The sequence below is a fragment of the Bos grunniens genome, chromosome 5 (assembly GCF_055505025.1).
Source record: "Bos grunniens cultivar Pamir isolate PY7600 chromosome 5, Bosgru_T2T1.0, whole genome shotgun sequence".
NCBI lineage: Eukaryota > Metazoa > Chordata > Mammalia > Artiodactyla > Bovidae > Bos > Bos grunniens.
The window spans coordinates 113,097,536-113,110,641 of record NC_141169.1 but is presented as its reverse complement, the minus strand read 5'-3'; the positions used below and the strand labels follow the sequence as shown (position 1 = coordinate 113,110,641).

The window sequence follows — 13,106 nt, the reverse complement described above, 5'->3', positions numbered from 1 at the left end:
GAAATGGCAACCCACTCCAGTACCCTTGCCTGGAAAATCCCATGGATGGAAGAGCCTTGTATGCTACAGTCCATGGGGTCTCAAAGAGTCAGACGCAACTGAGCGACTTCACTCACACTGTGCTAACTGTTCAGGCTGATATTCCAAGTTGAAGGAAGAAAATCATGAAATGGTCTAGAAAGCTTGAAAAACTCTGTATAAGGAGCAGGAGAAGAAAACATTGCAGGGATGCTGTAGGACGGGGCAGAAGTTGAGAGCCAGGACGCAGAGAGGCAGGGGAGAGCAGTGGGGCGCAGAGGCCTCCCCCTGTCTGTCACATCTCTGTAGCGTCTGCAGGAAGGACTTAGAAGAGGCTGCAGTAAATAGGGGCCCACAGGAATGGTACTTTTGGGAATGATATCAGAAAATTACTTGAAACATCAGTCCACACTTGTCCTACCCCACGTAGAAAGGCTCTTGTTTCTCTTTCTCTGTGACTTCCAGCGTCGGGTAGCATCACCTCTGTATTCCCTTGGCACCTACAAATACATAACTATTTGAGTTTTTAAGAAACCAGCACTTCCTTTTTTATTATTTATGCACACGTGTATCACACATGAGGCCAAATGACTTGGAAATTGTCAGGGGCCCCAGTAGTAGGGCATGTGTGCTAGCTAAAGTTGCATTTTCCTGTGACTTAAGTAAAAATCTACATTACATCAATATCTTTCTCATTGCATCGTAATTATTCACTTTTGAGACCATTTTTCCCTCATTAGACTTAAGATTCCTCGAGCATGAGAACCATGTCTGTATTTCTAGCACCCAGCCCTAGCTTTGAGAGTACAGAATAATGTTTGAACGCATGAATTGAATTGTGGGCCCCATCAAACCACTTGGTTGGGATGTGGTGTCTGAGTGATGTTTTATTTGAAAATACTCTTCACTCTTATGCACACCTATTTGATGGTTATTGCCCTCAAACAGCCACTGAAGGCAGAGACTCTGTCTAGTGGCTACTTTATCCCCCCCAGCAAGCTCAGTGTCTGGCACAGGCAGTAGATCCTCAGATTTTTTGAGTGAACGCCAAGGAAAGTTTTGACAAGGAGCTGAGGAATAACTGAATAAGGCATGAATATGAAGTACGTAGGCATGCTCACCAACAAATGTGTGAGCCCTCAAGCAGCTAAGCAAATATATGTAAAGTGAATAAATGAAACTATGTCTTAACTTATTTTAAGACAGCTTACCCTGAGGTCTCTGTTTCTCACGGAGTGTTAGTATCTTAGGTAATTGACTGTCACAGTGAAGAGGAGAGGTGGAACGTTAGTTATCGCAGAATATTAAAGAAGTAACTGTGGATTCCAGAGTCTGAATCCTTCATTCTTTATTCTTTCTTATAAAACGTTAATTACAACTTGTACTTAGATATGTGCAGTTTGATGTCTTGTTTCCCACTGGACTGAAAGCTTTATGTGAGCAGAGACCATAGTTGTCTCCAGCCTACTAGCACAGACCCTAACATATTTATTTAGTAAATATGTTAGGTAAGTGGATGAGAGAATGCATGGAGGAGAACTCTTTGCTCATCCTGACCCCCAATCACTATTTTGGAGGTGATGCTGTAAAATAACCCAGGCAGCAGAAATGAGGAATAAATACCCTCCTCGGGGGGTACCTTCACTTACTTTTAAAAATAATTTAAAAATTGAGATGTAATTGACATAAACACCTTCACCTACCTTTATTCATATATTCTAATAATGAAACGAGTGAGCATACAGAGAATAGTCTGGTTTTCAGTGATGGGTGATGTGTTTTTACTATTTGGGTGATTTTGCAATTTATAGAATAAACTGAAGTATAAAAATACACCAGTGGGGGACACATGTACACCCATGGCTGATTCATGTGAATGTATGGTAAAAACCACTACAGTATTGTAAGGTAATTAGCCTCCAATTAAAATAAATAATTTACAAAAACAAACAAAAAATACACCAATAGCATCAGTATAATTCACTGCTGCAGAGATGAATTTTCTAATTATGAGCATGCTAAGCTTGCTCATAAAACCTACATTGTTCCTTCTCTCGTCTTCCCAGTAAAACACATTCTCCAGTTTGAAGCTAGGGGTGGTGGTATCTATTGCTGAACTGAATTGTATTTGTTTATTTCTTCTGGGATTGATATCTGAACGTTAATGAGGAGGAAAAAATGTACCAGTTATTATGAAATCAGACTTTGGGGATTTATAGAAGGAACAGAATTTGGAGTAAGAATATATACTATCTAAAATTAGTTGTAACAATATTCTAAACGTGCTAGGCTGTGTTCAGAATAGAACTTAGGAGATATTACATCATATCAAGTGCATTAGATTTAGATCAAAGACTCACAGAAACGAGTCGAGAGAGACCAGATTTTCTCTCTCTGAGGTGGTTCTTTCACCATTCTTTTCCCTTTGACAAACCTTCAATAGTAGAGAACACATGTACCCCAGTGTTCGTTGCAGCGCTGTTTACAGTAGCTAGGACATGGAACCAACCTAGATATCCATCGACAGATGAATGGATAAAGAAGCTGTAGTACATATGTACAATGGAATACTACTCAGCCATAAAAGGAACGCATTTGAGTCAGTTCCGATGGGGTGGATGAACCTAGAGCCAGTTATACAGAGTGAAATAAGTCAGATAAAAACAAATATTGTATATTAAAGCATAAATATGGAATCTAGAAAAATGATACTGATGAACTTAACAGGGAAGCCGTGGTGACGCAGACATGGAGAACAGACTTGTGGAGAAGGGCAGGGACGCGGAAAGAGAAGGTGAAATGAATGGAGAGAGCAGCATGCAAGCATAATCACTACATGTGTAAAACAGATGGCCAATGGAAGTTTGCCGAATGACTCAGGGAACTTAAACTGGGGCTCTGTAACAACCTGGAGGAGTGGAAAAGGGTGGGGAGGTGGAAGGGAGGTTCAGGGAGGAGGGGACATATGTACACCTATGGTTAATTCATGTTGATGTATGACAGAAAACAAACCAATATCATAAATAATAATGAAATACAATTTTTAAAAATGACAAATAATTTTTCCAGAAGAAATGTGTTAGAAAATGGGAGTCCTCTCCTGTTACAAACTTTTAAACAAATTTGAAACAAAATTTTTAACTTAAAAACACTGAACATTGTTCAGTGCACAACAAAAGATGATGTACTTTGTTGTCGTTCAGTCGCTAAGTCATTGTATCGACTTTGGCAACCCCATGAACTGCGTTGGTGACCATACTCTTTACTACTAAGCTACCTAGGAAGCCCATGATGTGCTTTAAAAGCACTTAATTGGGACTGTCAAAAGAAAGGTGAATTAAATCTGCTTAATACTAGTTACTTGGGTTTTCCAGGTGTCGCAGTGGTAAAGAATCCACCTCCCAGTGCAGGAGACATAAAAGACTGGGGTTTGATCCCTGGGCTACTGTCCATGGGGTCACAGAGTCAGACACGACTGAACACACACGTCAGCTCACCCAGCTCAAGTACTAGATACTCAACCTGATTTATGATTGGCATCATGAACATGGATGCAGCATGTTTAATTTTCCAGAGTAAAGTGAATTTAAGTTAGACCAAACTATCATTAAATGGGGCAGCAGTTCTTAACCTGACACTGCATTAGAATCACGTGGCAAGTTTTTGAAAAACCCTGATTCCCAAGCCTCACTCCAGACCAATTAAAAACGTTATCCATGAACTTATGGTTGAGGGGTGGGGAAGGGTGGGGAGGAGGGATAGGTTGGGAGTTTGGGATTGACAGATACACACTGCTGAATTTAAAATAGATAACACAAGGACCTACTGTAAAAAATAAGTAAATTTTAAAAATTCTCAGATAATTTTATTTGTGAAGTATGTGTTGCGAATCACTGGAATGGGGAAATAATGCAAGGATAAAAATTCAGCATATTTGGTTCTAGTCCTGGCTTCTGCTTTCTAATATTTTGTTGAGAATTTTTGTGTCAGTATTTATAAGCTGTTTTGTTGTGGTCTCTTTCTGGCTTTGGTATCAGAGTAACTAATAGAGTTAGTTGGAAAGTGTTCCTTTCTCTGTTTTCTGAAAGAGTTCTTAAAGGATTATTACTAATTCTTCTGTTAAATTTTTGGTAAAATTTGCCAGTGAAGCCATCTGAGCCTGAATTTTCTTTTGAGGAAGATTTTAAATTAACAAGTCAATCTCTGCTTTTTATACGTCTGTCTGGATATTCTGTTTTTTGGGGTTTTTTTTTTTTTTTTTTTTTTAATCAATGTCAATAGTCTGTGCCAGTCTAGGAACTGGTCCACTTTATCTGAGTTATCTAATTTGTTGACATGTGGTTCTTCATGGTATCTCTGTTAACTTTGTTAATTTCTATAGTTGGTGATAATGTCTCCTCCTACATTCCTGATTTTCTCTCTCTTTTCTTGGTTGTTCTAACTAAACATTTATCAATTTTGTTAATCTTTGTAAACAGCAAATTTTTGGTTCTATTGGTTTTCTCTATTTTCTACATAATTGCTTTATAATTTAAAGCAGTGGCATCACCGACTCAATGGAGATGAGTTTGGGTAAACTCTGGGAGTTGGTGATGGACAGGGAGGGCTGGCGTGCTGCAGTCCACGGCGTTGCAAAGAGTCGGACACAACTTTTGCGTGTCCGACTTCCATTTAACTTTCATTCTTCTGCTTACTTGGGTTTAGTTGCACTTCTTTTCTAGCTTCTGATAGTGAAGTTTTTCTTTATAGCATGAGTTTGAAGTCTTCCTTCTATTTTCATACAAACATTTAAATCTATGAATTTCCCTCTAAGCATTAGTTTAGATATATAGCCCATAAATTTTTATATGTTCAGTTCAAAATACTTTCTAATGTCTCTATTATTTTTCCTTTGACCCATTGGCTATTTCATGATTTCAGTTGCTCAGTCGTGTCTGACTCTTTGCGATGCCATGGACTGCAGCACGCCAGCCCTCCCTGTCCATCACCAACTCCGAGTTTACCCAAACTCATCTCCATTGAGTTGGTGATGCCATCCAACAATCTCATCCTCTCTTCTCCTCTTCTCCTGCTGCCTTCAATCATTCCCAGCATCAGGGTCTTTTTCAAGGAGTCAGTTCTTCACATCAGGTGGCCAAAATATTGGAGTTTCAGCTTCAACGTCAGTCCTTCCAATGAACACCCAGGACTGATCTCCTTTAGGATGGACTGGTTGGATCTCCTTGCAGTCCAAGGGACTCTCAAAAGTCTTCTCCAACATCACAATTTGAAAGCATCAATTCTTCGGCGCTCAGCTTTCTCTATAGTCCAACTCTCACATCCACACATGACCACAGGAAGAACCATAGCTTTGCCTATAGACGGATCTTTGTTGGCAAAGTAATGTCTCTGCTTTTGAATATGCTGATTAGGTTGTTCATAGCTTTTCTTCCAAGGAGCAAGCGTGTTTTAATTCCATAGCTGCAGTCACCATCTGCAGTGATTTTGGAGCCCCCCAAAATAAAATCTCTGTTTCCACTGTTTCCCCATCTATTTGCCATGAAGTGATGGAACCAAACGCCATAATCTTAGTTTTCTGAATGTTGAGCTTTAAGCCAACTTTTTCACTCTCCACTTTCACTTTCATCAAGAGGCTCTTTAGTTCTTTGCTTTCTGCCATAGGGTGGTGTCATCTGCATATCTGAGGTTATTGATATTTCCCCCTGCAATCTTGATTCCAGCTTGTGCTTCCTCCAGCCCAGCGTTTCTCATGATGTACTCTGCATATAAGTTAAATAAGCAGGGCAACAGTATACAGCCTTGACGTACTCCTTTTCCAATTTGGAACCAGTCTGTTGTTCCATGTCCAGTTCTAACTGTTGCTTCCTGACCTGCATACAGAGTTCTCAAGAGGCAGGTCAGGTGGTCTGGTATTCCCATCTCTTTCAGAATTTTCCACAGTTTATTGTGATCCACACAGTAAAAGGCTTTGGCATAGTCAATAAATCAGAAATAGATGTTTTTCTGAAACTCTCATGCTTTTTCGATGATCCAACAGATGTTGGCAATTTGATCTCTGGTTCCTCTGCCTTTTCTAAAACCAGCTTGAACATCTGGAGGTTCACAGTTCACGTATTGTTGAAACCTGGCTTGGAGAATTTTGAGTATTACTTTAGTGTGTGAGACGAGTGCAATTTTGCAGTAGTTTGAGCGTTCTTTGGCATTGCCTTTCTTTGGGATTGGAATGAACTCTGACCTTTTCCAGTCCTGTGGCCGTTGCTGAGTTTTCCAAATTTGCTGGCATACTGAGTGCAGCACTTTCACAGCATCATCTTTCAGGATTTGAAATAGCTCAACTGGAATTCTATGACCTCCACTAGCTTTGTTCATAGTGATGCTTCCTAAGGCCCACTTGACTTCACTTTCCAGGATGTCTGGCTCTAGGTGAGTGTGAGTGATCACACCATCGTTATTATCTGGGTTGTGAAGATCTTTTTTGTACAGTTCTTCTGTGTATTCTTGCCACCTCTTCTTAATATCTTCTGCTTCTGTTAGGTCCATACCATTTCTGTCCTTTATTGAGCCCATCTTTGCATGAATTGTTCCCTTGATATCTCTAATTTTCTTGAAGAGATCTCTAGTCTTTCCCATTCTATTGTTTTCCTCTATTTCTTTGCATTGATTGCTGAGGAAGGCTTTCTTATCTCTCCTTGCTGTTCTTTGGAACTGTATTCAAATGGGTATATCTTTCCTTTTCTTCTTTGCTTTTCACTTCTCTTCTTTTCACAGCTATTTGTAAGGCCTTCTCAGACAGCCATTTTGTTTTTTTGCATTTCTTTTTCCTGGGGATGGTCTTGATCCCTGTCTCCTGTACATTGTCACCAACCTCCATCCATAGTTCATCAAGCACTCTATCAGATCTAGTCCCTTAAATCTATTTCCCACTTCCACTGTATAATCGTAAGGGATTTGATGTAGGTCATACCTGAATGGTCTAGTGGTTTTCCCTACTTTCTTCAATTTAAGTCTGAATTTGGCAATAAGGAGTTCATGATCTGAGCCACAGTCAGCTCCCGATCTTGTTTTTGCTGACCGTTTAGAGCTTTTCTATCTTTGGCTGCAAAGAATATAATCAATCTGATTTAAGAGTGTGTTATTTAATTTCTCCATATTTTTGAATTTCTCGGATTTTCTTCTGTTGTTAGTTTCTAATTTAATTTCATTGTAGTCAAAGAATGTACTTTGTATCATTTAAATTCATTTAACCTTATTGAAAGTCGTTTTATGGCCTAGTATATGATCTGTCCTAGAGCCCGTTTCATGTATGCTTGAGAAGAATCTGTGTTCTGTGGTTGTTGGGTGGAGTGTATTGTTCGAGTCTTGACGTTCTTGTAGATTTTCTGCATGTTTGTTCATTATCAAGAACGAGGTTGATTGTAATTCATGAGTAGATAAATCAAACATTCTTTATTCTAAATCATGTAAGTATCATGAAGTTGAATTAAAATGGAGAAATCTTCTAGTATTAGTTGTATCTTAGGAATACCAGGAATGACATCTAATTTATTTTCTAGTGTATTCGTCCTTTTTATTTTAGTATCTTACTATGGCGATCACTTTTCATCCTCATGAAAACTCATAATTTCAGACTCAACTCCAACCAGGCCAGTCTGTCAGTTGATCATTTCTGGGTTTGTGTATCCTCCTTGGAACTATGAGAACCTCCATGGCTTAGAGTCAGATATCTTAGTGGGGTTTTGGGGTGGGGAGAAAAGATTTTTGAGAAGGCTTGTTTGCCTTTTGCTCTCTTCAAGCATATAAACCTCACTGAATTTCTAATACAGCACTGACTTTTTGGGCTAACTTGTAATATCTAGTCAAGGAGCATTTCCTTTATTCCCAAAATCAACAAGTTTATTTTGGAGCCTTTTCATAACATAAATATTCTGAAAAGCTGCAGTCAAATTCATGGTCTTTTGATTATGTTTAAAGTTTCATATCCAGATTTAAAGAATGGAGAAAAAGATTTATCGGTGTTTCTGACAGAGCCGAGGTAATGGGACGTTCCTGCAGTCAGATTCTTCGTTGAAGAGGTCTTTGTCCTGAGCAAGGATGGTACACGGGGAGGGGTTTTGCTCTTTCCCAGTTATTCCTGTACTAATTCTTTGCTCTTCTCTTCTATTTCCCTCATAACTCACACTTCCCCTCCCTATTCTAGAAGTCTTGGGGAAACCAGTAATGGGTGAATACAAATGAGGTAGGAGCAACCTACTGAGCTGCACATCTCCCTTCCCAGTAAAATACAGAACTTCTGACCAGTGGGAGCCACAGAGCCAGACTTGGGAGTATACCACCTGATAGATTCAGTTGTTTGATACATTCAGTCCTTGGGCATCAGCCCTTGAATACCATTGGCATACCTTTATGGTCTTACCGGGCAGAAGAACGTCAGGTTCCTCCCCTTGCTCTAATTTCCTGAGTAGCCAGTTGTTCAAATAGCAGTTGATCACCTTTATTTGAAATAGGTTGAAAACTTGGTTCTTTTCATGGGGATGGAGAAGCTCAGGTTCCCACTTTCTGGTTTGTTTCTTTTCTTTGAACCCTTTACTGGCAGGCAGCTCAGCTGATTCACCAGGCATCAGCTTCAAAGACATCTGTTCATCTATAGATAATAGGCTGCTTGCACAGATGCATTTAAAACCAGATGCTATATTAAATTTGTGGAATTCGGTAACAGTGAAAGTATAAAGACTCGTGCTTGTACATAAATAGGTATTTTTGTTTAGTTTTTTATTGACTTGGGGACTGGAGAGGAAATCTAAATGGTGATATACACTAACATAGAATTTATCGCATTCCTACTTTTAAAAATTGCCTTGATCTAGCACTGTGTTTGAAAATAATCACTTGAACTAGTGTTAGCTTTATCTTGGTGAGGGTGGTTGTGTATTAAATTATGTTCTCTTAAATGTGCTCCTGATCTGAGTATCTTTTGCAGTGAATACATAATATATGACTCTTATGGTATTTAAATTATTAAATGATTTCTTCTAAAATGAATAATCCCAAGGCCTAGAAACATAAAGGCGTTTTATTTAGACTGCTTAGAATTAAGAGGAATTAAGATAGACTAAGGAAAGGGGAAATTCATGTAAATACTGTTTCTTTGTGGTCAGACATCTCAGAAGAAGGATTGTTGTATATATACACAGCCAAACAGATACCGTACACCATAATTCTGAATTTGCTGCTTATTTTCCTCCTTATAAACATTGTTAGGGTGAGCAGGGATTATGCAATGTATGAAGTAATACATACCTGCTGTCAGGTTGTAGCAGTACCCAGGGCATACTGACACAGGGTTGATTCTGTTACGTGAATGGGAAACTTGGTCAGATTGCAGATTAGACTAGAGTTTGGTATTAACTGCTGAGAGGCACAAATGGAATTTTCAGATAACTGAACTTTAATTTCATTTAGTTTGAGATAGAAAAGGTTTATTAGATGAATCTTCCCCTTTGAACTAGAGCCATTAAAAAAAAAAGCAACTAAACTCCGTGAATCATAGACTTAACCTTTTGCTTTCATGAAGCAAGAAGTTTTTCAGTCAAGAAGTTTGCATAATGGATTCCTTATGGCCCTATCTGTATATGGGTTTTTGGAAAGGCGCGCATTGCTATTTCAGAACTATTCTTGGATAATAGACGTATTTTTCATTCATTATTGTTTTTTTGAAGTGTTCAGACTTACTGCATTAGGTTTCCCTGTTCTCTGAAATGAAACAAGTTTGATACATTTAATCATTTTCCAGTAACTCATCTTACACTGGGCCTTAGAAACACTGTAAAAGCTAACAGATTCCCCTTTCCCCTCTTACTTTATTCTGCCTGGCCCTCCTCTTTCTTCCAAGGAAACATATGGCACAGTATTAAGTATTTCCCTTCACTTTAGAATCACAGAGACCTGATGTGAATCCTAGTTCCTGCACTTTTGAGCCATTTGACCTAAGGCAAAAGTTTAAAGGTTTGGTCCTTAGTTTTTCCATCTGTAAAATGGAGATAATAATTGTAATATCCCCACAGGGCTTTTTTTTTTTTTTTTTTAAAGTATGTCAGTCATTTAATATAGGACTGACACGTAGCAACACTCAATGATCCCTCTTATAATTTTATTATTACTGTTGCTGCTGATCTATAATTTATTCTGAAATCAAGTTCTTAATTTAAATTTATTTTACTGAAGCTGATCTCCTAGACTTCTTTGTCCCTGGCCTGAATCATCTATGTCCCTCAGCCCCTTTGTCTGTCTTGGCACAGAATGAACCCAGGCAATCACATTCCGGGCCTGTTATCTTAGCAGCACAGGCTTACAGGAGACCCTGGAGAAACAGAGAAGTGGGGAGCCCAGGTTCTGGAATCAGAGTGCTTGAGTTCCGAACCTGTTGTACCTCTATTAGTGGATAACCTTAGGGAAATTACTTAATCTCTCTGGGCCTCATTTTCCTTGCCTGTAAAGTAGGATAATAATACCTGTTCTGTCCATTGGTTCTATCAGTGTTAGCTATTAGTGTGGCTGTTGCCACTTTTATCTTTTATTCTGCAAGGCTTTCTTAATTTTAACAGTGTTAATTTGTAAATGATAATAATACCCTCCTATTTAGATTTCTCTGACTGTATGTATCATCATTTAGAGATGCAGTTCAATTTAAGAAACAAATTGTCAAATACCTACTGTGTATTGAGTACTATTGGTTGGGAGAGCATCATAGATTAATAAGATACATTCCCTGTCCTCCAGGAGTTTACATTATTTGGGGGTAAGTATTACACAGGGCAAAATATCTCTCTACTTTTTATAACAGATACAAGGTAGTTCATCGGAGGCCTGGAGTAATTCTCAGTTGGGAAGGTCAGGTGAAGAAGTGATGAGGTGGGCATTTCCAGGTGAAGTGAATTGTGAGTAATTGGACAATCCGGATTGTGGTGACTTAGAATGGGTGAGGGCTTCCCTGGTGGCTCAGATGGTAAAGAATCTGTCTATAATGCAGGAGACTGGGGTTCAATCCCTGGGTTGGGAAGATCCAGTGCTATCACTGCAGCATGAGAAGATGCAGTAAACTTGATAAAATAGGAGTGTAAGGAGGTAGCAGAGTTGAAGTTGGCTTAAAAATTTTAGTGTTAGTACTGGGGAGGAGGATGGTGATACCATTAAAGAGAAAAAGGATGGAATGTTGATTAGATTTGAGGAGTTGGGTGGGGAAGAGATGGCTCAGCAGGTAAAGAATCTACCTGCAATGCAGAAGACAGTGGAGATACAGGTTCCATCCCAGGGTCTGGGAAGATCCCCTGGAGAAAGAAACGGCAACCCACTCCAGTATTCTTGCCTGAAAAATCCCATGGACAGAGGAGCCTGGCGGGCTGCAGTCCAGTGAGTCACAAAGAGTCGGATAGGACTGAGCGACTAGGCACAAGCAGTAGGTTTTGGACCTGCTGGATTTGAAGGTGGTCAGGAGACTGGTTACAGGTCTGCCATCTGGGGAGGCCATCTTAAAACTGCTTTGTGGATGGGGAAGACAGACGTTAGGGTAATGCAATTCCACATAGATACAGGTCGCCCTCAGATGGGACTTGCAGGACCTTAGAATGAAGACTTATCACAGAAAGGAACTTCCCTTGGCCAGTGAGATCCTCTCAATCTTCCTTTTCCGAACATGTTCTCACTTCGCCTCTGATTGGAGGCCTTTGTCATTCCGCATGGTGTGCAGTGGTAATAATACCCTTTAGGTTTCACTCACATTTGAAATAAAGATAATTGGCTTTTAACTCTAAAAAATTCCTATTAACTTGTTACATCAGGTGGTGTTGCCAGAGTAGAAATAGGAGAAAACCCCCTCATCACCCTCCCCTGGCCCGGATGTGCTTTGAATCACCTAGCTTTGTGTTTCACGTCAACAGAAGGCTCAAAGTGCAGAGGAAGAGGCAGAGAAGAGTTGTCTTAATGGGAAAATAGTTTCTGGCCGAGGGAAGTGCATTGCTTGGTGAAAACAGGTATAATTTTTAGATCCAAAAAAGAAGATTTTACAAATAACCAATACTCCCTGATCTGTAACTCACTACACTTAACTGTGATAAACATTTACCACCAGGAGGAAGGCGTAGAGCAGCTAGAAAAAGCCTTTTCTGCTGGGCGGTGGTCCTCATTATGTTTTCTTTGAGTTAAGAATTTGTGTTTTTTCGGTCCTGGAGGAGGACACAGTGTTTGTTGTAGGAGGTTTTGAGCAATAGGCAAGACTCTGGTACTTTGTGGATTGTTATCGCCCTGCAAGACCCTTCGCAACTTCCTCTCGCCGCCCACAGCAGAATACGGAAGCCCTGCTGTATCAGGCCACTTCTGCAATTACAGCCACAGTTACCAGGGATCCTTGTTTCACACTACACCCTTGTGTGTCGAGGCTTTCTGTGCATTTGAAAATGTGTCTTTTGTGGTGGAACAGCTGCCTGAGCCTTCATCTCCCCTCTCTCTCTGCTGCCCTGCAGTGCTGCAGTTGAAGCTCCAGCAGCGCCGGACTCGGGAGGAGCTGGTGAGCCAAGGGATCATGCCGCGTAAGTACCCCCTGCCTCTCAGCCCCTGACGGAGGTGCTCTGGGGACTCGGTGTGTGTACCCAGTGTGCCACGGGAAGCACCTAACAGAAAACAGGGCCACCGGGCTCGTTTTTCGCTCCTTTCTTTGTCACACTTTCCCAAGTTCAGGGCCTCTCACTTGGCCATGGTTAAGAGACCTGTGCTCATTGATCAAGTTCAGAAAAACAGCATTCGGCTTATGGGTGCCATTGAATCACCCTTAGCTTGTGAGCTGCACCTTTAAAAGGGTTTCTCCGCCCTGTGCCACTTCCCTTTGTAGGAGGAACAGATCGTGAGCTGGGGTTCTGTGAGGGAGCGCTCTCCCCTCGTGTGTTTAGCCTGAATGTTGGGGTGCTTGGGGAGGGATGGCCCTTTCCCTAGTATTCCCTAGTATTCCTAGTATTCCAAGTCAGCCCCAGTTTTGTTTAGAGTGAGAGCCTCACGTACCCTAGCCTGGTGTAACTGGAGTCATTGATGGGGTATTGTAG

At 40.4% G+C, this 13,106-nt stretch overlaps 1 protein-coding gene across 6 annotated transcripts in view; it reads left to right on the top strand.

Annotated features, from left to right (window-relative positions):
• MRTFA (myocardin related transcription factor A) overlaps positions 1-13,106 on the top strand; it is a 211,361-nt gene that overhangs the window by 159,233 nt on the left and 39,022 nt on the right. For all 6 annotated transcript variants that reach the window (XM_086402973.1, XM_086402972.1, XM_086402975.1 and 3 more), the window contains one exon: positions 12,534-12,599. In XM_086402973.1, the coding sequence (XP_086259099.1) occupies positions 12,593-12,599 (7 nt within the window). In that variant the 5' untranslated portion in view covers positions 12,534-12,592. The remainder of the gene's footprint in view (positions 1-12,533; positions 12,600-13,106) is intronic.